The 27806-nt window shown below is 53.6% G+C and overlaps 1 protein-coding gene across 1 annotated transcript in view; it reads left to right on the top strand.

Annotated features, from left to right (window-relative positions):
- The window catches only part of TTC28 (tetratricopeptide repeat domain 28), a 716021-nt gene that overhangs the window by 658152 nt on the left and 30063 nt on the right, over positions 1-27806 (top strand). The window contains exon 13 of the mRNA XM_056116601.1: positions 25224-25364. Coding sequence (XP_055972576.1) covers positions 25224-25364 — 141 coding nt within the window. The remainder of the gene's footprint in view (positions 1-25223; positions 25365-27806) is intronic.

Below are 27806 nucleotides of genomic sequence, written 5' to 3' on the forward strand. Positions count from 1 at the left end.
CCACTCTAGTCTTTTTTTTTCCTCCCTCGTACGTGGTGCGCAGGAGTCCTGGGGACTCTACTGCCAAGTCTTAACCGTCATTTCCAGGGCCAGAGGATTCCAGGCTCTGCATAAACCCAGGGATTGTCCAGCCTTCCCTGGTAGTTCTGGGAGCCTTCCAGACCACATTCGGCAGTCCTTGGGGGTCTTCAAGACTTGTACCCCACAAGGCCTGTGGTTCTAGGAATGGAACCCAGGTCGGTCACATGCAAAGCCTGTGCCCTAAGCATTGTACTCTTCCTCAGGTGCTATGTATTTTCCTTTGTTCTAGCTGAGATTTTCAGTCCTTCCTATGAAGAAAGCTCCCACTAGTCTAACTGGAGAGGAGCTTGGCCACTGAGACATTCAACAAACCCTGGTGCACACTCTGTATCTGGCTACCAGCATTGGGGGGGGGGGGGGACATGGGAGGAGGGTGGAGCTGGAACCCACAGTGTGGGTTCTTGTCATCACCTGCTGTCTGATAAGAGAGATGGGATACACAGATTCCCTCCCCCACAACCCCTGGCCATACCCAGGCCCTTCAGCCTGTGGCCAACAGTTTCCCCTCGAAGCTTTTGGATGGCACCAGCATGACAGTGCCCACAAGCAGAGCTGAGGGCCAGGGGCACCTGCAAGGCTCCTGTCATCAGGCATGTGGAGAGAGGTGAGAGTGGGGAGTGCAGGAGAGGGGCAGGTGCTCAGGCTGGTGGGGCAGGATGGGGTAGGCACCACCCCCACCAGGCAGCCAGCCAAGACCAGGCTTTGGAGGCTGTGTGACCTCAGTGAAGGCCAGAGGGTTGCATTTGAGAGAGGCTCCTGGTCCCAAGTGACCCCAGGACTCTGGCTCATATACTGCCCTGCACTCTCCAAGCGGCTTGGATTAAATATTTGATGTGCCTGTTACTTTTATTGAGGGGCCCACCACACCCAGCAGTGCTCAGGGGTGACTCCCACTCTGCATGCAGGAATTACTCCTGGCAGTGCTCAGGGGACCACATGGGGTGCCGGAGATCAAACTGGGGTGAGTCACATGCAAGGCAAATGTCCCACCTGCTGTACTCTCGCTCTGGCCCCAATGTGCCCTGTTACATTAAGAAAAATGGGAATGGGGCTGGAGCGACAGCACAGCAGGCAGGGCATTTGCCTTGCACACGGCCAGCCTGGGTTCGATCCCCAGCATCCCATATGGTCCCTCGAGCACTGCCAGGAGGAATTCCTGAGTGCAGAGCCAGGAGTCGCCCCTGTGCATCACCAGGTGTGACCCAAAAAGAGAAAAGAAAAGAAAAGAAAAGAAAAGAAAAGAAAAGAAAAGAAAAGAAAACTGGGAACATTTTAGTGGTGGTGGCATGGGTGGGTGGGGTGGGAGGGGGGGCGGGTATTAGTAATCAGGCTCCCATGCAGTGCTCAAGAAGCTGGGGGCCCTTTTGGTGATTCACAGCCAACCAGGCCTGCAGTTCAATGAGAGGGTCAAGAATGCTGAGCTGCTTAGGCTCAGGGTGCCAGGGATACCCAGGCCTCCCCAGTTGCTTGGGGGCTTCCAGTCTCCCAGAATCAGACTGGGCAGTACTCGGGGACCTCTAGGGCTGCACTTGGCAATGTTCAGGGGCTAAGTGGTGCCAGGAATTGAACCCAGATTAGCACTTGCAAGATGTGTGCCTTCATCCCTGGACTGTCTCTCTGGCCCCTGAAAACACAAATCATTTTTAATGCCCTACTGGCTAGTCTGAGGAGATGATTCAAAGGACCGGAGTGCAGACTTTGCATGTGGGGACCCCAGGTTCAATCCCTGGTGCCATGTGGTCTCTTGGGGACCACTGCAAGCAAGCCCCAAGTTGGGAGGAGCCAGTAGGCACCAGTGAGTATCACCCCAAATATCACACACACACACACACACACACATACACACTTGCAGACTCACTCATGCACACACGCATGCATGCATACACATACACATACACACCTCTCTACTGGGCAGTTAAAAGTTCTGTTGAGCATCTGTCTTCAAACAAGACCTATCACACATATAAGAGGAGAGGGCTTTCTTCTAGAGAAAAATGGGGATTTAATGTGCTGACTTGGAAATACTGGAAGAGCAAATCAAGTATGAAATATATGCATCCCTAGTGAGGCTGTTGGCTGTGGACGGGTCACCTAAGATTGGCGCTCAGGGGGCCGGCAAGGTCTGAGCTGGGTATAGCTGGTCTGGAGACCCCCTTGACATGACCAGGCCTGACCCCTCAGAAGCCTGCCCTCTGGAAGGCAGAAGACTCTCCTACCCCGTCTTCTCTCGGAATTCCCCTTATCCTCTGGGCCTGGTGTCAGTGAACAGAAGTTACAGAGTGGGGCTGGAGCAATAGCACAGCGGGGAGGGCATTTGCCTTGCACGCGGCCAACCCAGGTTCGATTCCCAGCATCCCATATGGTCCCCTGACCACCGCCAGGAGTAACTCCTGAGTGCAGAGCCAGGAGGAACCCCTGAGCATCACTGAATGTGACCCAAAAAGCAAAAAAAAAAAAGTTACCAAGGACCTGAAGAGGACAGGCTGGCTTGGGCCTGGGCGGGTTTGTCTCTGGCTGTCCCTGAGTGCCGCAGAATGTGAGCTGTCGGAGGGGCCCACAGCCCCCATCTTACCCCAGAAAACATGGTCTCTGAGATGATTTTGGCCTCGTAGGGTGTTTTCTTAAGTGAAAAATGATCACAGTTAGCATTGCCTGACCCCTGTTGGCCCGATCATTGCATCAGGAATAATAATGATCTGATGGCCGAGCAGGCCCGGAGAATGTCAGCTCGCTCAGGTTCAAGGTTCTCGGCAATCTCCAGCCATCGCCTAGTGGGTGGAGAAAGGAGGAGCGAGAGCTCAGAGTGGAGCTGGCGTCCTCACTTCCTCTGTTTTCACGCCTTTCTTGGGAAGAGGTTCATCTTGGGGGCTATATCCCAGGGCTTGCCTGTGCCCGTCGGGGAAAACGTGGGTCCTTCCTCCCTGAAAGGAACTATTGTCTGGGAAGTGTCCACACCTCGTGGGAGGCCAAGCCCTGTGCGAGGGGGCAGGGACAGAGGTATCGCTGGGGTCTGCCTGGGTAGGGAGCCCCCAACCCTTTGGAGCATGAGTTGCAGGTACCTGACCCCTCGCTCCCATGTCTCCTTCCTCCCATTCACTCCCACCATCTTTGCTTCCGCTTTCCAGCAAGCAGCACGCTCGCCTGCTACAAAACTCCAGGGGTTGGTGCCGGAGAGATAGCACAGCGAGTAGGCTGGCTGCCGTGCCTACAGCCAACCTGGGTTCCATCCCCGGCACCTGATGCCCTTCCCTGAGCACAGAGCCAGGAGTCAGCCCTAAACACAGCCAGGGGTAGCCCAAACACTCCCTGCCACCTAGAAAAAAGAAAAAAACAATCTCTAGACTTCAAAAAGCCCAGGCTGAGGGTACAGGGTTAAAGCGCTCGCCTTCCAGAAGCTTCCAGGCAGATGGTCTCACTCCGGTCTCTCTCCTCACCACCTGATTCTCCACCTCGGGTCTCAGTGCTGCAGATTCCCAGGCGCCTTTCCAACCATAAGTGCGTCTGTGTACCCCAAGGGTCACGCAGAGATCAACAGCAGGCCGGACAGAGCTACTCTGCACCCTTGGCTTGAACTTGGACCCCGTGTACAAGGGCCTACCATGTTCCTACAGGGGAAGGGAATGGGTCAGCCCGTTTGACAGTGAGATACCAAGAACAGCATTGTGTAGCGGTGAAAGACTTTGATTTCAGGTATCATTTTACTCTTTAAAAAAAATTGCTATGAAAAGGGGGGTGGCTGGAGCAATAGCACAGCAGGGAGGGCATTTGCCTTGCACGCGGCTGACCCGGGTTCGATTCCCAACGTCCCATACGGTCCCTCAAGCACCACCAGGAGTCATTCCTGAGTGCAGAGCCAGGAGGAAGCCCTATACATCCCCAGGTGTGACCCAAAAAGACCAAAAAAAAAGTATCTTCATGATCCAACCCGGTACTTATTTAAAGACCAGCATGCACCATGGGTCTTGATTGTAAAAAAAGTAGTGAAAGCGTCAAAGGTTCAGGACGGGGTTCCCCGGGAGAGCCTGTGCCTTCCGCATGCGAGGCCCTGCGTTCCATTCCCCAGAGCAGAAGCAGCAGAAACCACACTTGAAATGCTCTTAGACACTCTAGAGCCATTTGCTGCTGAATGTCACACAAATGCAAGCTTGCTTCGTGCTCCTAGGCTGTCAGCTTGAAGGCGTGGATGTAACACAAGCCATCATGAGCACATCAACTGCATGGTTAGGGAGACATGACAGAGTCAGGGCAGAGAGCTTTGGAGGGCAGCGAAGACTGCCTTTTGCCCTGGGATGGGGTGTGTGTGTGTGTGTGTGTGTGTGTGTGTGTGTGTGTGTGTTGTGTGAGACCCCTTAGCCACCTAAGGCAGCAGACCCCCAGACAGTGAGTTCTAGTGTATTCCTGCATCCCCAAGCAAATCCACTGCATTCAGGAGACCTGGGTACCATCCCTAGAACCTCACAGTCCCTGGTGCACTGCCATTAGAAGTCCTTGAGCACCCCTGGGTGTGGCTTGAAATTTTAAAAAAATAAACAGACAAAATATAACTTGGCAGAGAATTCGAGCTTTGAAAAATAAAACCAAGGAAGTCCTATCCGTGAGAAGCATAAATATCTGAAATTTCAACTGCACCTAATAAAACAGAATAGAATTGACAATGCAAAGCAGTCCCTTAAAGGCAGATCAATGGAGAGTGTCAGATCTTAAGAGCAGAGAGAGAGAGAGCGAGAGAGAGAGAGAGAGATTTCTGAGCAATAGAAATCATTCTTAAGATGATTAAGATGATTTCCCACCCCCCAAAAAATATATTGGGAAAGAATAAATGCAGAGGTCTGAGGGATAAGATGAAAGTTATTTCATGTGCATGTAATTCATGCCAAGAGTTCCAGGACTCTGAGGGACAGGGCAACAGCTCCCGGCGTCTTGCTCAAGGTCCAGAGTTCCCTCCATGCAAGCTCTGCCAAGCACTGACCTGGTGGCCCAGCATTGCTGGGCTGGAGGGTTGGAGGAAGGACATAGAGAATCCATGAAGTGGGGGAAAAAATCAAGGAAAAAAAATAAATAATGGCCCAAACCTTGCCATTTGGAGGAAGACAGTGCCGATATGTCAGGAATCTGTGTCCCCAAGCAAAGTGAGAGAGGAAGCACTGCTGTGGCATAGTCTAGCCAGCTTTATGAACGGGATCAAGAAACTTCTGGAAGCAGACAGAGGACCTCTGCCCGTGGTGTTCAGGGCAGCCGTGTTGCAGCTTGCACATGCACGGGATGGGGGCAGAAGTCAGTGGAGCGATGTCTGTCTTTCTTTTTTCTGTCTTTAATTTTGGGGCACACCTGGCAGTGCTCAGAGCTGACTCCTGGCTCTGTACTCGGGAATCACCAGTGGTGGTGCTCAGGGGGACCGTATGCGGTGTCGGGGATGGAACCCAGGTCAGCTGCCTGTGGTATCACTCTAGCCCCTGGAGTGGTGTCTTGTTTTCTTTTCTTTTCTTTTTTCTTTTGCTTTTTGGGTTACGCCGGCGATGCAGGGGCTGAAGTGATAGCACAGCGGGGAGGGCATTTGCCTTGCACACAACCAACCCCGGTTCGATTCCCAGCATCCCATATGGTCCCCTGAGCACCGCTAGGGATGGTTCCTGAGTGCAGAGCCAGGAGGAACCCCTGGGCACCGCCAGGTGTGACCCCAAAACAGCCAAAATAAATAAATAAATAAATCGATTCATGAGTATGAGATTTCTGCATTGTGCCTTGAAAAGTATTTTTTGGTTTTTGGTTTTATTTACTTTGCTTTTCGGGTCACACACAGCGATGCTCAGGGGTAACTCCTGGCTCTGTGCTCAGGAATTACTCCTGACAGTGCTTGGGGGACCAGATGGGATGCCGGGGATCGAACCCGGGTCAGCCGCATACAAGGCAAACGCCCTACCCACTGTAGTATCGCTCCAGCCCAATGCCTTGAAAAGTTAAGGATTGTGGCATGTCAGATTTGGCTGCCCCTCGTTCTTTCTGAACCTTTGTAAGCAAGTTCTTGGGCATCTTTAGGGGTGTGTCTGCTTGTTTGTGTTTGGTGCCACACCCCACTGTGCTCAGGGCTGACCCCTGGCTCTCTGCTCTGGGATCAGTCACGATTAGTCACCAAGGGCGCCTCCCAAAGGAAGGACAATCTGGTGGGGCTTGGGGGACCAGATGAGGTGCCAGGGATCGAACCCAGGTCAGCGGAGTGCATGTCAAGCGCCTTCCCGCTGTACTGTCTCCCTGGCCCTGCTGGGCAACTTTTAACCCGTTTGTCAAATCTTTAAAACACCCTATAAATCTCTGAGACTTCCTTGTACAGCCTCTCACCTAGCTGGGCATTCAGAAACGGGCAGTTTCCCGTCTTCTCCCCCCTCACCTCAGTCCTCCTGCCCTTCCGGGGGTCTCTGCAGCCCCCACACCCAAGCGGCCTCCACTTCCCAGCGGCTCCGTACACAGAGGGCCGCTTCCGTCTGCCCTAGGTCTCACTCACATACAGTCTCCACACTTCTCTCTCTGGGAAACACCACCACCGCCCCGTGGGTCACCTCACGTCATCGCGTGTGGCCGTCACGTGACTCTCCCCTGAGCAGAAGGGCCGGGAGCCCTTTGTGGCTTCTAGCTTGGGACCCCACGGCAGGCCTCTGCCAGGAAATTGATGAATGAATGAGTGAAGAGGCATCACCTGCTTCTCACCCATCTTACCGCTCAGTAATGTCTACAAAACACAGGGACCTGTCATGGCCTTGACTTTCTGCCCAGTCTCGCTGGATTTGTGCAAACAGATACTCTGAGGTGAACGGCGCTCCTCTTCAGGCACTCAGAGGCAAGTGCTCCTCTCTCTACAGCGGTGTTCGAGTATGCGGCTCTTCTTCTCAGCGCTGGATGACTTTGAGAAGGGGGCAGGGCGGGATCAGACCAATAGTATGGTGGGGAAGGCGCTTGTCCTTCATGCAGAGGACCTGGGTTCTATCCCCGGCATCCCGTATAGTCCCCGAGCCCTGCCAGGAGTGATCCCCTGGGTGCAGAGCTGGACATAATCTCTAAGCACCAGCAGGTGTGTCTTCAAAATACAAACCAGGGGCTGGAGCGATAGCACAGTGGGGAGGGTGTTTGCCTTGCACGCGGTTGACGTGGGTTCGATTCCCAGCATCCCATATGGTCCCCCGAGCACCGCCAGGAGTAATTCCTGAGCTCGGGGCCCTGTGCATTGCCGAGTGTGAGGGACCCAAAAAGAAAAAAAAAAGCAAAATACAAACCAAAGACAGGGAGAGAGAGAAATAGGAAATGATTTTAGATCCTAGTGAAAGCTAAAAGCTCTGTAATAGGATGTGGATGTTGGAGCCCAGTCACAATTAGTCACCAAGGGCGCCTCCCAAAGGAAGGACAATCTCTAGGGGAATTTAGCTCAGGGAAGAGATGTGGATTGTCTACAGAGGGAATACACACAGATGTGGAGTGACACAAGTCGGGGATGGCAGAGTGACAAAGGGTGGCCGATCCCTGCCAGAGGGGACCCACACGCCAAGAGCTGGCCGGTCCTGGGACAGTCGCGTGACAGAAGGGGACAGCCGGCGAGTGGACGCGCTGTAAGCCATCACCGGACTCTCTGCCCGGGCCTTTGAAGGCGTCTTATCTCATCTTTGCTTTCGTCCTGACCTTCTCTTCCCTTTTTTTCCGGGCCAAGGACAGACTCCAACCCTGACTGAAAAATGAAGTCCAAATGACACGTTTGGAACCCTGTATTTCAGCCCAGAAATATTGGGTTTTGCTTTGTGATTGGCACAGAGAGCCACCAGCTGAAATAGCCCGACCCCAGGGGGCACCTTTGGCGCGGCCTCAGCCCCGAATGTCCGGATCTTTGCATCAGCCCGAGCTCTGCATTAGCTGATGTGTTTCAGCTGCGTGGAGGGAGAGGGAGGGGGGCGGCGGCAGGCAGCATCCCCGGCCCCGCTGCCTTCCCCTGGGTGCAGCTCATCACTCTCTCCTCTCCCTGCCTCTGTTGGACCACCGGATCCTGGAAGACAGCTGAGGATATAAGCCCCTTGATTTTCTCTTTCCCAAACCGGGCACCCAACAAACCCCCTCTGGCCTGGCAAAGCATGACTTTCTGTGGCGACCAAGAGTTAGAATACATTTAATTTATAAGGAAAAGTGTTGGTGGCCGGAAAGATAGTACAGCAGCTAGAGCACTTACCTCGCACACAGCTGACCTGGGGTTCAATCCCCAGCACTCCATATGGTCCCCCAGAAGTGACTCCCTAAGCATAGGGCCAGGAGTAAGTCCTGAGCACCACCAGGTGTGATCCCAAACACACACACACGCACACACACACACACACGATTATACACAAATTAAAATGTTCACTGTATTTTAAGAACCTTTAAAAGCAACTACTGGGGCTGGAGCGATAGCACAGCGGGGAGGGCATTTGCCTTGCACGCGGCCAACTGGGGTTCGATTCCCCGCATCCCATATGGTCCCCTGAGCACCACCAGGAGTAACTCCTGATTGCAGAGCCAGGAGTAACCCATGTGCATTGCCAGGTGTGACCCAAAAAAGAAAAAAAAAAAGCAACTACTTCAGGCCATAGAGATAATACAGGGGAAGGTACCTGTCTTGCAAGCTTTAGACCCTAGTTTCATCCATCACAAAAACCACATATGATCCCCCTAGTCACAGCCAGGTATGGCCCCCAAACTAATAGCAACTCAAGGAAATACATTTATCTATGAGTGTTACTATTTGTACTCCAAATGTGCGCCAGAATGCTAATCCAATGGGCACTTACCTTGCATGCAGCTGGCCCAAGTTTAGTCCCCAGCACCCCATATGGTCTCCCAAGCCCTCCAGGAGTGATCCCTGAGCTCTGAGCACTGTTAGATGCGACCCAGAAACACCCCCCTCTCCCCAGAAGACAATATCAGTGAGTATCATTGGGTAAAACTCGTGTCCGGAAGAGCTTGTTCTTTCTAGGAATTCCTTTTCTCTAACAAGTGGGGCAGGGTGAGAGCAATGTACCTGCCCCCAGAACTCCTGTCCTGAGCTCCAAGACGCCCGTATCTAACCTCAGCAGGCAGAAGACCTGTGAAACCCCCTCCCTGGGCTTCTCACGGGCACCCCCACACCCCACCAGGCAGCAGCCTGTCTCCACCTGCCACCGGTCCACAAGCCCTGCAATAAAAACCCCCTCTGCAGGAGTGGGACCCGCCATGGCCCTCGCTCTTTAAATCTGGATTTTGCAATATTCCATCCTGAGTCTTAATGATGCAGATCACTGCAGTTTGTCACTTCTCATGAGGCACAGAGTAAATCCTGGGCCGCAGAAGGAGCAATTCTCCCGCCCTGTCTTATCTTGGACGGAAACTGCTTTTCTGATTTGCTTTCCCTACAGCCACTACTGACTTCTTTTTCACTATGACTTAAAAAGAAAAAAAAAGAAAAAAGAAAAGCCTGTCCACCCAACCCCTCTGATTATTTTGAGTCCACTTGGACTCGGTGCAAATGCCCCATAGCCGAGGATATGGTCCTCCTCATCCAGGGGGACAGAGGGCAGGAAGAAGCCCTGGGCCTAGTGGACATTCTCCAGCCCTCTCTGGCAGCTTTGCTTCTGGCCCCGATCATGCTGTAAACCTTGAAATGAATATTTAGTCAGCTGGGAACCCCACCACGTGCACGCTCAGGCTCTGGGGGTCTCACACACACACACACACACACACACACACACACACACACACACCGTGCCTGATGGTCCTTTGGAGGCATGCACAGCCACTCATCTATTTACATCCCGCGTAACCATAGAAACCTGTTGTGCCATGGAGACTTGAGGAAGTCTGCTGCCCTCCAGGAAGAGCTGAATAAAGCCAGCGCCGACCTGCCTCTTCCCGTTGGGTGACTTTGTGATTGGGTAGTGATGAAGACAACGTATTTCCTTTTATTTCCACATCTCTGGACACTTTCTAGAAAGTGTAGGGTATGGCCGAAAAAAAGCACTTGACATATTACTGGAGAACTTGCATGGCCAGCTCACATTTGGAGGATATGACACACAGCTTGTACTCCATTATTATATTATTATTTGCGGGGAAGCCGCACCCAGCCGTTCTCAGGGCTTGCTCCTGGTCTGCTCTCAGTGACCATTCCTGGTGGTACTCAGGGGACCATGTGCAGTGTTAGGGATCACACCCAGGTCAGCCACATGCAAGGCAAGTGTCTTAACCCTGGCACTGTCTTCCTGTGCCCCCCTCCATTAATTATTTTTTAAAATGGCTGGACTTCACACACACGCACACAGACACACACACACACACACACACACACACACACACCATACCTGCTGTGGAAAAATTACCTTTGGAGGCTGGAGCGATAGCACAGCGGGTAGGGCGATTGCCATGCACACGCTGATCTGGGTTCGCTTCCCAGCATCCCATATGATCCCCTGAGCACAGCCAGGAGGAATTCCTGAGTGCAGAGCCAGGAGTAACCCCTGTGCATCACCGAGTGTGACTCAAAAAGCAAAAAAAAAAAAAGAAGAAGAAGAAGAAAAAAATTACTTCTGGAGAATCCTTAGCATGAGGAATTCTGCAGTGCTAAAGATCCCAGTTTAGGAGTAGAGAGAGTGCAGTGACCAGCCCTGGGGCCTCTGGGCTTCAGAGCTGACCTCTGAACCTCTGACTGTCCTGTCCCTCATTGCCTGGTCCAGGTGATGATGTCCTGGCCCTCACTGACAGTGTGTCTGATGGCCCGGCCTTGTCCCCCCACCATTCTCTGTCCAGTGTACTCATTCCTCAGCGGAAATCCGCAGCTGGAAGTCTCACCTGCGTCCTCTTGCCGGGGACACTGGCTGCTCTGTGACCTGTCACCCAGCCTTCTAGGGCTGGATCCCAGCTGTCCCTGCTTCCTGGGCTTTGCTGGTCTCCGCTTGACTGCTGTGTGAGAGGGGAGGCAGCAGAGGAACCCACCTTCTAGCCAGGGGCACCCTTTCGTCTCCCCCCCCCCCGCCCCCCACCCAGTCTCCAACCTTCCCATTACCTATCTTGACCGGATGCCTTGACAACTGCAAGATTTAAAATGACCAGTTAAGGGGCTAGAGCGATAGCACAGTGGACAGTCCATTTGCTTTGCAGGTTCGCCAACCCAGGTTCGATTCCCAGCATCCCATAGGGTCCCCTGAGCACCGCCAGGAGTAATTCCTGAGTGCAGAGCCAGGAGGAAGCCCTGTGCATCGCCGGGTGTGACCCAAAAAGCAAAAAATAAAATAAAATGACCAGCTAAGTCCGTTTTCCTGGTGCATCTGCCTTCTACTCCCGCCCCAGCACCTGTCTTGCTGGGTCACTGGAATGGGGGAAATGATGAGCCAAAGAAGCACATGGTGTGTTCTCAAGGCTCATTCCACAGCTCATTCCGTTGGGAGTTTCTCTCTTCCTCTTGCGTGTTCTCTTTCGGTTGGCCGTGGACGGCACCACCGGCCCACGCCACTGCCTGCCAGAGCTGGTTTTGTTTAGTCGTTTTGCAGCTACCCGGTCCTTCCTACTTCCCCAAGACTTTACAAATATTGATTAATTATGAGCCGGCATCCTGCGCCTGTCCCCAACTCCACCACCGCCCGCCCCCGGGAGTTGAGGAATACAAATTCCATCTCGTTTCCAATTAATTCTGCACCTTTCCATTTGGCAAATACATGTGTTCCAGGGCTTTTAATCGAGCAAGGAGCCCCCTTTGGCTCTTTTGTCTATTCCTGGGATCATTGAAAGGAATTAGCCAGGATGTCCTGGATGCTGGGTTTGCTGCGGGATGACGCGGGCGCCCCCTGCTGACGGGACGTGGGATCCGCCGAGCCCGCGGCGGCAACTTCACCCCAGCCGGCAGCGGGGCAAGCGGGGACCCTATAGAAATTAGCCGTGGGCTGCAGGCGGTGGGTGGTGTGGGTGGTAGGCTATAATCAGGGCTGCTCCGTCCTGGAGTTTACTCTTATTGTTATTATTTTCTTTATTATTGTTATTTAAATGGAGGAATTAGAATGCAGGGGACGTTTCCTACTAGCTAATAACCATTTAAGTTGCATTTGGGGGCTTTCACGACTTGACACAGCTTTTCAAAATCTTGAGCCGGGAAACCCCCTACCGGGTTAATGTGGCAGAAAAAGACAAGAAGTGCACCAGCCAGCAGCTCTCTGTGCAAGACCGCCGGAGCATCTGGCAGGAGAGAGAGGAGAGAGAGAGAGAGAGAGAGAGAGAGAGAGAGAGAGAGAGAGAGAGAGAGAGAGAGAGTCAGAGACACAGAGAGACAGAGAGACAGAGAGACAGAGGCAGAGAGAAACAGAGACAGAGAATCAGAGAGAGAGAGACAGAGACATAGAATCATAAGGGACAGGGGCTGGAGCAATATTACAGCAGGCAGGACGTTTGCCTTGCACGCGCTGGCCTGGGTTCGATTCACAGCATCCCATATGGTCCCCTGAGCACCGCCCCAGAAGAGTAATTCCTGAGTGCAGAGCCAGGAGGAACCCCTGAGCATTGCTGGTGTGACCCAAAAAGCAAAAGAAAGACAGAAAGAAAGACAGAAAGAAAGAAGGAAAGAAAGAAAGAAAGAAAGAGAGAAAGAAAGAAAGAGAGAAAGAAAGAGAAAGAAAGAGAGAGAAAGAAAGAGAAACAGAGATAGAGAATCAGAGAGAGAGAGAGGCAGAGAGAAACAGAGAGCCCGTGTGCACAAAATAGCAAGCGACCAAGTCCGACCAAAGGTAAAAGGCTTCAGTATTAACTGGAAAGTTTCGTATCCGTTTGACTTGGTCCAGAAAACCAGCGCTCCTGCCGATCGGGCTCAGGAAACAAACGCTGAATGCAAGCAGGAAACTCTTTCCACCCGAAGTTCGGAGTTAAACAATACCCGCTCTGACGGTGACCCCAGACAGGCAGGGGAGGAAGCCCTCAACCCTGTTCTAGAAAGTTCCTAGAATGGATTAGGGACCTGCTGACCCGGCCATGGCACCCTCCCCAGCCCTCCCGAAAACTGGCCCCCAAGCCCAACCCTGCTTTTTTGAGGAAAACTTTTCTTTCTCAAACCAGCCTCCTTCCCTCCAGCGTGGGGTGTGGGGGTTCTGGGTTTCCCCAGAAGGAGCTGGAAGGCCCTTTTGACTTAAAAGGTGCAGGTTCTGTTTGCCGGGGGACAGATTTGGTTCTCTTGGCTGGAGTCTGGGGCAGAGCTGGGTGGGGCTGATTTGCAGTGAGACATTCTGTGGCTGTCTCAGGAGAGGGGTACAGCCACGGGGGGCAGGGGTTTGAGTATGGGTGACTGAAAACCCCCGCTGACTCTGAGGCACTGTGTCAAGCCCTCGGAGACTTCCAGAGTCCCAGCATTCAGCCTTCCTCTCGGCCTCGACTCCTCTTGAGACCCTACCACCACTGTTAGTGGGAGGAAGGACCCCTCCCCCCCGCCCCTGTCCATTTAACAGATGGGAATGACCAATCTTCCAGTAGCTGAACTCTGGACTTCGCCTCTCATTCAGGGGAAGCTTCTAGAAGGCATCAAGTGGAGGCCTGGGCATGATTCTCGTTTATGGGGGTCGGGGGGCGGCCAAGGCATTGTGAAGGGAGAGTAGCCTGGCCGGGAGAGGGGTCCGTTGAGAGGGGTGGCAGGTGGCCACGGTCAGTCTCTGGAGCATATGCTGGGCACTGTTCACGACCCCCCTGCCCATAACATCCATCCTTCTCTTTGTTGCAGCCCCGAGGGTGGGTGGGGGTCCCCCGCACAGGCAGAAATCATGGGGTCAGGCATGCCAGGGGTAGACCTCATGGGGCCCAGCGCTCTCCTTGGGCCTCAGCCACCCTCCCCTCCAGAATGTTCTGCTGTCAGGGCAGCTGCCCAGACCCACATGGAGTTTCCCAGGCCCTTCCCGGATGCCTCTGAGCAGTGAAGGGGTGAGGGGCAGATGTGCCCTCGCGGCCTGCCGAGCCCCTTACTGCCCTCCTGCCTAGGGCGCTCAGTCGCTCCTGGGGAGTGTCACAGGGTGTCACTGCAGCCCCCCAGCCCTGGGGGGCTCCCGCGAGCTGCGACTCAGGGCCTGGCGCTCCACACCCTCCCACTTATCTAACTGGGCGACACCCTCTGTTTGCAGGCCGCACTTGTGTCCCCACCGTCCTCACGCCTCTGCTGCTCAGTGCCCCGGAGCCCGGGAGTCATTCCTGGGTTTACCTAAGCAGGGACAACTGTCCATCCACAGGCCAGCAGGCCATCTGCCCCCAGAGCCTTTGCAGGACAGGGGGGAGAGGAGAGGGGTGGAGCAGGGCAGGAGTCCGTTTCAAGGGAACTTGGATTTTTTATTTTTTTTGCTTTTTGGGTCACACCTGGCGAGGCACAGGGGTTCCTCCAGAATTACTCCTGGCAGTGCTCAGGGACCATATGGGATGCCAGGAATTGAACCCAGGTCGGCTGCATGCAAGGCAAATGCCCTACCCGCTGTGCTGTCGCTCCAGCCCCTCGAGGGAACTTGTGACCCAGGGCAGGCATCCAGGAGGAGGAGAGGATGCCTCGCTTCCCCCATGCCTGCAGGTAGCAGTAAAGAGACCCCTGAGCCCGGGCTGGGCTTGTGATCAAATACATGAGGTGGTCCCATCACTTTCTGCCATGACTCCACAGTGGTCGAGAGTGTGGGAGGCACCATTACTACCTGGAAGAGAGTGACCCTCCCCCGAGCCTGTGTAGGGTGGAGGACTGCCTGGGGCAGGGTGGGGGGCTGTCGGAAGAGTGGAGGGGGGACCCAAAGCAGTGGTACTCAGGACTTACTCTCCACTCAGTGCTCAGGGCTCAGGCTAAGCTCAGTGCTCAGGACTTGCTCTCCGCTCAGTGCTCGAGACTCATGCTAAGCTCAGTGCTCAGGGGACCATATTGGTGTTAGAGCTGGAACATCAGTTCGGATGGCCACATGCCCTGGAATGACAAAGGCCATGGGCAGCTCCCGGCTTCCTCAGTCTTCACCGCCCTTAATATGGACCGAGATTCCCGCCAGCAGGCGTGGTCTTGCTGGGCTCGATGGCTTTGGGGGACTCGGGGTTTGGCTCTTGGTTCATTTTAAGTGGAAGCGAGCGTTTTGAGGCAAAGATGGGTCTTGCAGCTTGAGGGGCCTGATCAGAGTGACTCCCCTCCCCCAGCCCCCGCAGCCTCCCACAGTGTCCAGCAGGACACCTTCCCCGGCCTCTCTGCATGGCCTTGTGGTACAGAAGTGGGCTCTCTCCACTTCCCGTGAGCCTTGTCGGGGCACAGGGGGCCACTTGGAACCCCTGACCCAACAACTCCTGCAGTGCGAGAGTGACCGGAGAGCCCAGGAAGGACCCACCTGCGTGTGGACAGCTTCAGACTGCTCACATGGACTCTGTTGATGCGTTCATCCTTGTGGCCATCAGAGCCATTGCAGGTGTCACAGCTGGGAGGCTTTCAGTCCTTTCTCCTTTTCCCTTAAACAAGCTGGAGATCTTTGAGGGTGGGGTGGGGGTGGGGGGCTCTAGTGAAACTAGAATCTTCCTGTGGCGAAGCAGTGCCCTGACTCTGAGCTGAGTGTGCTCAGAAACTGAAGTTCTGCCATGTTGTCTATTTGCCAAAGGGCGTCCCTGGGCCTCGCCGGGCAGTGCGGGACGAGCTCAGCGCGGCTCACACCCTGTCTCCCCAGTCTCACTGCTTCCCACATCAGGGGCTGTGGCAGGGGCACACGGTTCTGGGGGCTCCCAAGAGGCCTCTCCCCCGCCCCCTCCTCCCTGCTCTTGCTCTACCCCCTGGTCAGGGCAACTCACAGCCCTGGGACCCGCTCAGAGCCGGTCACTGTGTGCAGCCGCGCGTGCATGTGCTTCAGGGTTCCTGCATCTCGGATGCTCATGGCGCTCCAGTGAAGGAAGACTCATCTCAGGTTGGAGCGATGATAGCGCAGCGGGTAGGGCATTTGCCTTGCACACGGCCAACCTGGGTTCGATCCTGGCATCACATACGGTTCCCAGAGCACCACCCTGAGTGTAGAGCCAGGAGTGAGTCCCAAGCACCGCCAAAAAAATAAAAATGAAAAAAAGACTCATTCTGTATCTTCTACACTGTGCATACAAGTACACATGCACCAGTAATGCACACACAAACATACATCTTTGCAAACAAAACATGCACATGCATGCAAACACCCCTCGGGCACACATACAGTCACACATGCACAGGTGATGCCTACAAACATGCCCACCAGCAGACACATCCCACGTGACCAGGACACAAGCAGAGAAGCACGTCGACCCATGATGTACCCATAACATGCACCGGCAAGCACACTCCGCACAGTACAAACCCGCATGCACACGTAAGTCACACATTGGCACGACCATGCATGACACACACAGGTGAGCACACATCCACACCCACACAAGTGCCCGTGCAACACATGTGCACATGCATGCACACCAGCAGACATGCCCGTGCTCGAGGTTCACACCAACACATGCACACACGTGTGCACTTGCAGACACATCCATGCTCTCTACACACACACGTAGACACACACAGACACATCCACGCTCACTGTTCACACCAACACATGCACACACGTGTGCACTTGCAGACACATCCATGCTCTCTACACACACACGTAGACACACACAGACACATCCATGCTCACTGTTCACACCAACACATGCACACACGTGTGCACTTGCAGACACATCCATGCTCTCTACACACACACGTAGACACACACAGACACATCCACGCTCACTGTTCACACCAACACATGCGCATACTTGCACACACATCTGTGCTTGTTTACACTCACACATGCACACACACACCTGCACACACGCAGACACACCCCTACACATCCCTCCCACAGCACCGCCCACTTCCTTAGAGCCCGGGGCGCTGGCTCTTCCCGCCCCTGGGCGCAGCTGCTCTGGGGGTTCTGCTGGGTCTTCCTGACATGACAAAGGCAGAGGGACGTGGCAGAAAGAGTCCCAGTCACTTCCTCGGGGAGGAGTCCTTTGCCAACCCCTCGCAGCAAAGGTTTCAAAAACAAGAGGCCAGTAATGGTGTTTCCCGTGGATTACAGTCATCCTGTCCTCATGCACACGGGTTCTGGCACCCGCGACAGTGAAACCATCTCATTTATCTGATCACTGTGTTTACTGAAGGAAGAAGGCGCAGGCAGGGGGTGTTCCTCTCCTTCACACGAGGAGAGACTAGGTAATTCCAGGCCTCGGACGAAAGCAGAGTACTCAGGAAACGCTTGAGTTAAAATTGCACCATTGCAATTTAATAGTATTCCCAAGGCCAGAGGCGTTTCTTGAAAAAAAAAATTCAAATGATCTTCAGAAGGCATTTCAGAAGAGGATTCATATTCCTTTATTAGTTTAACAACCATAGTGCGTATCAGATCCTGAGTGTGTGAGAGTGTGTCTGTGTGTGTGTGCGTGTGCGTGTGTGTGTGTGTGTCTGTAGGTTTCTAGCAGGTAAATATAATCATCTTTCTTCAGGCCAACAGCAGGTCTGTCCTATAAATAACTCATATTATAGTGCGGATTGCAAGTCTTGGGATGCTCCGGAGAAAATCGGTTTCTGGAGTAGCAGAGAGGAGCAAGGAATTCAGCCTGGCCTCATCCACTCCTCACCATGCCCGGGGCGCCGAGGGACCTGCACACCGTCTCTGAGTGTCCATACAGTTGGATGCTGGCAGGGCCCACTCCCATCCACGAGAATCCGTCGGTGGACCGGTGGTGACGGCTGCTTCAGCCCCACCGTCGCCCACACAGACCCCATGGGCAAGCGAGACAGTGTGTTGAACCCGACAGCACCACACAGTGGATGTGCTGGACCCTGCCTGCTCCCAGGGCGTCCCTGATACCTGCTGATGCTTCGGGTGTCTCCAGGCCCATGAACCTTTGGACTGCAGAGTGGACAGGGCACCAAGCAGGCTCGCTGAAGGGTGCCAATGCCAACCCTCCCTTTGTGGTTGATTTTAGCACATCTGTCCTAGACTGTGGCTCCCTCCACCCCGCTCTCGGGACTGGGCTGCTCTCCTGTGCATCCTATGGGCTCGAATGAGGCCAAGCACCCCCGCCCCATCCCCCAGCTGCTCTGAGACCACCCAGGACCCTGCAGACATTTATCAGCCCTGTTCCTCTCTCCCAAGGGGCTGGAGCAATAGCACAGTGGGTAGGGCGCTGGCCTTGCACACAACCGACCCAGGTTCGATTCCTCTAACCCTCTCAGAGCTACCGAGAGTATCCTGCCCACACGACAGAGCTTGGCAAGCTCCCCATGGTATATTCAAAATGCCAAAAACAGTAACCACAAGTCTCACAATGGAGACGTTACTGGTGCCCGCTCAAGCAAATCGATGAACAGCGGGATGACCCTGTTATAGTGCTACAGTGTTCCTCTCTCCCCCAACATCACTCTGCCCAAACGTTGGCTGAAACCAGAGAGAGGGGGAGATGGCAAGGACACGGGGGGACCTGAGATCCCTGGGCAGCCTTGGACTAGAGGGGGGCAGTGGGGAGGCCCTGCACAGCGCCACTTCCCTCACCTTGACGCCAGGCCTCCAGCTCTGCTCCCACCCAGCTGTCCCTGTTGGGGTCCCCCTGAGCCTTCAGAGTGGGCCTTTATTTATTTATTATTTATTTATTTATTATTTTTGCCTTTTGAGTCACACCCGGCGATGCACAGGGGTTACTCCTGGCTCTGCACTCAGGAATTACTCCTGGCTCAGCTGCTTCAAGGACCCGTTTCCCCCCTGACTGAATAGGCACCCTATTCCATATATTTATGTGTGTGTGTGTGTGTGTGTGTGTGTGTGTGTGTGTGTGTGACTGTATAGATTGCATGGGTTAAATGATTGTTAAATGCATTCAAGGTTCATTTGGGAGCCCAGAATAAGGTGCATCTTGGGGGGGGGGGGGGGTATCTCGTGTACATTTGCAAAGATGCTCCTTAAAGTGTTCAGCTGTGGTTGGTAGAGTGTTCTGTGAGGATCCACTCTATCCAGTTGGTGGATGGTGTTTAGCTCTCTGGATTGGTTTCTATTTCGTCTCCCAGTTCTGTCAGCTGCTGAGAAAGGTGTGTTGAAATCTCTTGACACTTACTGTTCAGCTTGTTAGGTTGGCTGCCCATGGAGAGATAGGTACACGCTCAGGGTCATTTTAAGTTCTTCCTGAATTGACCTTTTTTTATCACTGCACAGTGTCCCTCTCATTCCCAGAAGATAGCTTCCTTTGCTTGGATGTTTTGACAGTGGTGTCCATCTTCACAGAGACGAATGCTTGCCTGGTGGCAATTGCTGTAGCCTCTTGTAACCTACTGGAGTTATTGTCCTTCAAGTGAATCTTTGGAAGAATTTAATTTTGTCATTTTAAAAATTCCATTGTGTTATGGAATACTATGTAGCTGTTAGGAAAAATGAAGTCATGAAACTTACATACAAGTGGTACTACATGGAAAATATCATGCTAAGCGAAATGGGCCAGAAAGAGAGGGACAGACACAGAAAGATTGCATTCATCTGGGGAACATAAAGTAAAAAAATAAGAGACTAACACCCAAGAATAGCTGTGATAAATACCAGGAGCTTCACTCCATGGCTGGGAGGCCAGCTGCACACTCTAGAGGTAAAGGCAGCTCAGATAGAGAAGGGAGCACCGAATAAAGGGTGCTGGGAAGATCCGCCCAGGATGGGAGATACATGCTGAAAGTAGACTATAGACTGAACATGATTGCCACCCAGTGCCTCTTTTGCAAACCACAACACCCAAAAGGAGAGAGAGAACAAAAGGGAGAGGAAGGGTGGGATGGGGGGGAGGGATACTGGGATTGGTGGAGGTGGAGAATGGGCACTGGTGGTGGGATGGGTACTTGATCATTGTATAACTGAAACCCAAACACAAAAATTTGTAAGTCTACAACTGTACCTCATGGTGTTTCACTAATAAAAAAAAATTCCATTGTGTTAACCTCTATATTTAGACCATTTACATTTAATACAATTATTGATAGATGTGGATTTCTACATTCCCCATTACTAACTTTTTTTCTGTTTATTTTTTATTCTTCTGTTTCCCTCTTTCCGCCCTCTGTAGGGTTTTACATGTTAAAATTTTGGGGGGGGGACTGTTTGGGGGGCAACACTCAGTGGTGCTCAGGGCTTACTCCTAGCTCTGTACTCAGGGGTCACTCTTAGCAGTTCTTTTCTCTTAGCAGGGGTTGTCTGGGGTGCCAGGGATCAAACTCGGGTCTTCCATGTTATCATTTGAACTCTTTTGTAAATTCCATTGTGAGTTTGCTCTCCACTATTAGAATAATATATAATTTTTCTGATGTTTCTGTTTTCATCTGGTATAATCTCCCTGGTCTGATGCACTTCCTTTTCGCAATTATCTGAGACTAAATCAAACTCTCTAATGGAAGTCTCTACGTGTTTACATCAGTCACCTATTGCTGAATAACTGGACCACCAGCTTAGTGACTTGGAAGTACCACAGTTTCTGACACTGTGATGTCTGTGGGCCAGGAGTCTGTTCATAGACTGGCCGAGTCCTCTGCCAAAGACATCCTGAGTGTCAGCCCCGGCTGAGGTCCGCTCTGGACACTCAGCAGGAGAAGGATCCTCCTCCTACTTGTTTCTTAGATTTCTCTCTCTTCGCCACATTGGTCTGAGAACTTCCGTCTCTGCGTCCTGTTGGCCGAGGCCTCCCTGCACGCCTTGCCAGGCGGACGCCTTCCCCACGACTGCTTTGCTTCACCAAGGGGCGCGAGCCGTGACGCCAATGGAGTGTCTTCCCGTGACCCAGCCGGCACCGTCCTGTATGGCTTCATCTCAGAGGCAACAGCCATTGCCTTTGCCAGACTCTGTCAGAGACGAGCCACCATCCTGCTCACCCTCAGGAGGGGCCCATCGCCCAAGGCCTGAGCAGAAGGCCAGGCTAACGGCAGCCGTTGAGGGTCTGTCTGCTCGTTTCTCTATGCCAGTTTCCCTTCACCTGACAATGTCTTCATTTCGCCATCATTTCTAAAGGACATTTCCACTGAGTATGCAATTCTGGAGAAATATTTTTATCCTTTTCTTTCTTTTTCCGATGTGGGGAATCAAACCTTGGGCCTCCCAGGCGCAAGGCCAGTGTTCTACCACCAAGATACAGCCTCGACCCTCATTCTTTTCTTCCAACACCTAAAAAAAATGCTTTGGTTTCCTTCTGATATTCCTGGTTTCTTCCTTAAAAACAACAATACTTTATTCTGTGTGCTTTGTTGCTCTGTTTTTGTTTTAGGGCCACACCCAGCAGTGCTCAGGATTTACTCTTGGTTCTGCTCAGGAATCACTCCTGGCAGTGCTCTGGGGACCCCATGTGGTGGCAGGAATGGAACCCAGGTCAGCTGTGTGTGGTATAAGTGCCCTATCCACTGCACTATCTTCCTGGCCTCACGAGAAATGAGCAATCCTTATTCATTTGAATTGTTTATCCATGTACATAATGTACCTTCTCTCTCTATTTGTGTGTGTATATGCATACATATATATCACTTTATCACTTGATCACTTGACATCCCGTTACTCATCGATTTGCTTGAGCGGGCGGCAGTAATGTCTCCATTCATCCCTGTCGAGTGCTAGTGTAGCCCAGGGGCATCTGCTCACTCCAGGAACACAAAGAGCCTCACACTGTTCTTTCAGGTCTTGACAAAGAAGTCTGGTCAGTATCTTAGGTGGGCGGCCACATAATCTTTTGATGTCCTGTAGAATCCAGTTGGTAAGAGCTCTAAGTCCAGCGGTCATCTCCAAATCTCATTACATGTCCAGCCCATCTGATTTTCGACGCCTTGGCAAATGAGACAGCGTCCCTGATACTCGATTGTCGATAGAGGTCGGAACACCGGATTCCTTCTCTCACTTGATTGAAGTGTGATGCTTGAAGCATAGCTCTTTCGATTCCTCTTTGGAAGACCCGAACAGTGTTCTCATCCTGTTCTCTTAGGGCCCAGGTCTCTGAGGTATATGTTAATGCAGGAAGAATGGCGGAGTTGAAGAGATGTGCCTGGAGCCAGAGGTTCTTTGTCCTCTTAGCTATTTTCTTCGACGCTCTTGGAGGCATTCCATGCCACTCTCTTCCTCCTGCACAACTCAGGTGCCAGGTCGTTCATCATGTTGCATTCTCGACCTAGGTACACATAACTGCTGTATTCGGAGATGTTTGTTCCGTTGAGAGTGAATGGAACGTCAGGAATGAGTCCGTTTCTCATGAACATTGTCTTCGTGAGATTCAGCTGCAGTCCAACTTTTCCGCACTCATGGTCAAAGTCGGCCAGCATTTGTGCTTCTTGGCCAATGTTTCGTGTTATTAGAATGATGTCATCAGTGAAGCAGAGGTGGTGTAGTTCCCGACCGTCTACCTTCACTCCCATTCCTTCCCATTCCAGTCGTCGCATGACGTTCTCGAGGGTGGCACTGAAGAGTTTCGGTGAAATGGTATCACCCTGTTGAAACTCTCTCTTTACGTTGATGATCACTTCCTTGTAGAATGGTGAGATCCTGGTAGTGAATCCATAATACAGCTCATGGAGGATCCTGATGTATTGAGTTTGAACGCCCTGTTTGGCTAGGGCTTCAATGACCGCTTCCGTCTCAACAGAATCAAAGGCCTTCTTTAAATCAATGAATGTTAGACAGATTGGCATCTTGAACTCCCGAGAAACCTCAGTGAGCTTGGCTACCATGTGGATATGGCCGATAGTGCTGAATATATATGTGTGTGTGTGTGTGTGTGTATAATATCACATATACACACATATATATGCTTTCAAGATTTATATATATGCTCTCTCTGTATGTATGTGTATATACACATATATGTATATATATATATATATATCACTTAATCACTTAACTTCCCGTTAGTCGTCGATTTGCTTGAGCGGGCACCAGTAACGTCTCCATTTGTCCCTGTCGCGTGCTAGTGTAGCCCAATGGCATCTGTTCGCTCTGGGAACATGAAGAGCCTCAAACCAATCGTTCATGATCTTGACGAAGAAGTCTGACCATCTGGTAGGTGGGCGGCCATGCGGTCTTTTGACATCCCGTGGAATCCAGTCAGTAAAAGCTCTAGTCCAGCAGTCATCTTTAAATCTCATTATGTGACCAGCCCATCTGATTTTTGACACCTTGGCAAATGAGAGAGCGTCCCTGATTCTTGATCGTCGATGGATGTCGGAACATATATATATATATATATATATATATATATATATATATATATCTCACTTGTCACTTGTCATCCCATTGATCATCGATTTGCTCGAGTGGGCTCCAGCAACAACTCCATTCATCCCTGTCATGTGCTAGCGGAACCCGATGGCATACTGGGGGGCTCTTTCAGGGACAGGGGAATGAGCCCGTTATTGTTACTATTTTTGGCATATCAAATTCGCCACGGGGAGCTTGCCAGGTTCCGCTATACTACTTCCAATGTTTTTTTTTCCACCTTTGTCTTTAGTTTCCTGCAGTTTGAATAAGACACGTCTGGTCGTGGATTTTGTTGGGTTTCAGTTATCCTGCTTGTGGTTTCTGCCTCATGATATATAGGTCTGTGTCTGGCAATAAATTTGGGGCGTTTTCATCTGCTCTTCCTTCAGTTTCTGTTCCGCTCTATACTCTCATCTCGTGCTTGTCCTCTGAAGACGTGAACGTTAGGACTTTCTGTATGAAGCCACGGGGCCCTTAGATTTATCTGCTTATTTGTTTGTTCGTTTGCTGGTGTGGTGTGGCGGGCGGATGGTGTTCTCAGTGTCGTCGTGGCCCGTGGCAGTCAGAAGGGCCTGCGCCTGCTCCTCCAATACTCACTCTGACCCCACAGTTCCCCTTGCTCCACAATTTCCAGCTTCTCTGCCCTGTGACTCACCGGGACGCAGGTCCTGCCACCTGGAACTCCATGCTTGGGACCCTCTGGGTGACAGGCAGGACCCCCATTCCACAGGAATCTCCCCCCATTCCTTGCTTTTCCTGCACGGTCCTCCAGGGCAGCCTGTGACATGGACTGAGCAGGAGGCTGCCACAGGCCCGGCTTCCCACAGGCCCCGGCCTCTGCGCCTCCAGGTCTGCGGTGGTCCTGGGGGCCACAGCACGTGGCCTCTGCCTTTGACAGACCTTTTGTCATTTTGATCACACAGACGGACGACTCAGAGCCCCCGTGGGCGTTGCTGCTTATTTTACACTGCAAGACATTCTGTTACAGCCTGTCAGACGGGGGGATGACTTGATTAACTCGAAACGTGTCAGCTCGCTCCCGAGCGGGAAACATGGGCTTAGGCTGGCCGAGTTCTTCCCCGGTTGCAGCGCCATCACCTGGGGGCCGGCCTGTCTCCCCGCCTGGAAAATGGGCTGCCTGTTCGGAAGTGGATAGACGCGCCCTCCCCTAGCCCGGAGCAGGGCGTCCTAGTCACTGTCTGCAGTGGAATGGACTCCACCTGGGAGCATGACTCAGAAACCATACTCACACTGCTGCTCCTGGTGCACCCTGTGTGCAGTGTGTATGCACGCATGTGTGCGTGCGTGTGCATGTGTGCGTGAGTGTGTGTGCATGTGTGCATGTGCATGTGTGCACGCACGTGGGTACGTGTGTCTGTGCGTGCACGCGTGTGTGCGTGTGCTTCTCTGTGTGCATGTGCGCACATGCGTATGTGTCTGCGTGCACGTGTATGCATGTGTGCATATGTGCGCATGCTTGTGTGTGTGCAGTGAATATATGTGTGCACATGTGCTCGTGTGTGTATGCCTGTGTATGTGTGAATGTGTGTGCGTATGTGTGTGTATGTATGCGTTTCCGCATGCATGTGTATGCATGTGTGTGTATGTGCATGTGTGTGCGTGTATATGCGTGTGTGCACACCTGTGGGTGCGTTTGCACGTGTGTGTGTGTGTGTGTGTGTGTGTGTGTGCGCACGCGTTTGCTGAGAGCACAGTCCCATGCAGGCAGCACCCCCGCTAAAGGTTCTGCTCGCTGAGGGGCAGGGAGCTCCCCACCAGCTGCTCTTTCATGCCGCACAGAGGGAGGAGGCCCCATCGGCGAACCCCCACCCCCAGCGTAGTACCTGCGCCCTCTGACTGGCCTCTTGGGCTCTCCTGCAGGGCCTGCGCCAGCAGCGAGACGGAGAGTGAGGCCGGGGACATCATGGAGCGGCACTTTGAAGAGATGAATGAACGACTGAACTCGGTCACCGACCCCACCGGCTTCCTGCGCATGGTCCGGCGCAACAACCTCTTCAACAGGTGCGTGTGTGCGGGCCGAGGCCTGCCCAGCCCCTGAGCAGGGGGCTGGCATGACCGGGCTGGGAGGACATGCAGACGTGCTCTGTTCCAGCGCCACCCTGCCCGGCCGGCCCCCAGGGCACTCTGAGGCTCAGAGACAACAAGGCTGGGGACCGAGCAGTCATGCAGCAGGGAAGGTATTTGCCTTGCATGTGGCCAACCCGAGTTCCATCCCTGGCACCCTTTATGGTCCCCTGGGTACCACCAGGAGTCATCCCTGAGCACAGAGCCAGGAGTAGTTCCTAAGCATCACCAGGTTGTGGTCCCAAAACAAAAACCAAAAATAATAATAATAATAATAGGTAGGGTTGTAGCAGTCACGTCCCCTCTGGCCACAGGGACCATGGCAGAAAGATCTCCCAGGTTCTCTCGGGCCTTGCCACAGCCACGGTCAGCCCGCAGAGGACAGCCAGGACAGCCCAGCGGGCGGAGGAAGTGGCAGTGCCCCCGTGGGGGTGGCAGTGCCCCCGTGGCAGTGCCTCTGTCGGCCATTGTGTGCTGGGCGCCCGCACCAGCCCCGCTTCCTGCCATTATGGTGCTGACCCGATGGACGTCCCCAGGGGGACCCCGAGCAGGCAGCCGCCCTGGTGGGAGCCAGAACTGTGAGCCCGTGTCCCCCCCAAGTCTGGCCCCGCCCCCTCCCAGGCACCCCATGAGGCCTGTCTCCCCTGGGGTCCCCCCAGGCTGTGCAAAGCTTGGGGTCCCGGGCCCGGTCCGGCCACACGTGCTGGTGCCTGTCTCCTCGTTGCTGAAAGGGGGCTCACGGCCCCCCTCTGGGTTTCCCTCCTGTTAGAGTGGAAGGAACAAGAACTTGCCGGCTGCTCCCAATTGCTTGCACGCCCCAGAGGTCCATCCTGCTGCAGGCGCTCGGTGTGGGCAGACTGCGCCAAGTCATGTCCCTTTCTTTAGTCTTATTTCTCTTAAGTTTTTTATATGATTTGCAAAGTTATTCATGGTTGAGTTTGAGGCATATAATCCCACCACCAGTGTCAACTTCCCTCCACCAGTGTCCCCATATATTCCTTTTTTTTTTTAGAGGAAGTGGGGGGGGAGTCACCTGGCAGTGCTCAGTGATGATTCCTTGCTCTGTGCTCAGGGCTCACCCTGGCTCTGTGCTCGGGGGTCACTCCCAGCTCTGTGCTCAGGGCTCACTCCTGGCTCTGTGCTCAGGGGTCACTCCCGGCTCTGTGCTCGGGGCTTACTCCTGGCCCTGTGCTCAGGGGACCCTCTGTGGAGCTAGAACTCAAACCCAGGTCATCCACATGAGGCAAGTGCCTCACTTCCTGTATTACTTCCTGTATCTCTGTGTTTTGTTTTGTTTTTTAATTTAATGCTTAAGAACCATGAGGGGAGGGGCTGGAGCCATAGCACAGTGGGAGGGCTGCCCAGCCTTGGGGCTCCCATGCCTGCAGCAGGCTCACCCTGAACAGCCACTTGGGCAGGGGCAGGGGAAGGGAGGGAGGGAGGGAGGGAGGGAGAAGGGAAGGAGGGAGAAGGGAAGGAGGGAGGAAGGGAGGAAAGGAGGGAGGGGTTCCCTTCAGAGGAGAAATGGTGCGTGCGCAGCCCTGTCTCCCTGCTTGAGCTGAGGCTGCCTGCCTATGCCGGGCTGCCCAACTCACGCTTCCCGCAAGCCCGACCCCCAGGCGAGGTCCCATCTTGAAGCCTTTCCGAGTCCGGGATCCAGAAGGAACCAGGCTGCACGTTGGCCAGGGCCTGGGGTGAGGAGGACGGGGGCCCAGGACTCCCCAGAGGATGGGTCCTGGGGAGATGCCCCCTACCCTGCAGGGAAGGCCCTGCAGAGGGAGGTCAGGGCGTGCTCAGGCCTGGCTTGGCTGTCCCTGCAAGGGAGCACAGTCAGGGAGCATCTGCCTCCCTGCTCCGGCCACACCGCCTGGCCTGGGGGTGCGTGCAGCAGAGAGAGGCCCCTGGCGTAGGGAGCTCTGGCAGAGCCGCTGACCGGGGTGGGCCCCGGTCTGAGACCCAGAGAGCAGAGGCGCCCCACCACCACTCACTGTGCGGGGAGTGGCCCCCAACTCGGGGCACCCCCGGTCTGGTCAGTGCTGCTTCCCGCTTTGACTCCCAGCCCCCACACTCTGCCCCGGACCACCCAGCTCCTGGCCGGGATCCCGTCTCTGTCCTTGCTCACCCTCACAGCCTACATGCAGAAGGGAACCAATAAGCATCGTCGGTTGCATGAACTGATCAATACAGCGCGTGTGGGAAACCCGTTCCGCCTCCCCCCACCAACCACCACCTCCGTCCACTGCAGCCCCGAAGCCCGGCAAAGGACAGCGAGCCAGCGCCACCTGCTGGACAGACGCAGCACTGCGGTGCTCAGTCCTCAGCTGGCCACTGGGCCTTCCTGGGCAAGGAGGCTGGAGGCCCTGGGGGGCTCCCTGGACG

The sequence above is a fragment of the Sorex fumeus genome, unplaced genomic scaffold (assembly GCF_029834395.1).
Source record: "Sorex fumeus unplaced genomic scaffold, SorFum_2.1 ptg000032l, whole genome shotgun sequence".
NCBI lineage: Eukaryota > Metazoa > Chordata > Mammalia > Eulipotyphla > Soricidae > Sorex > Sorex fumeus.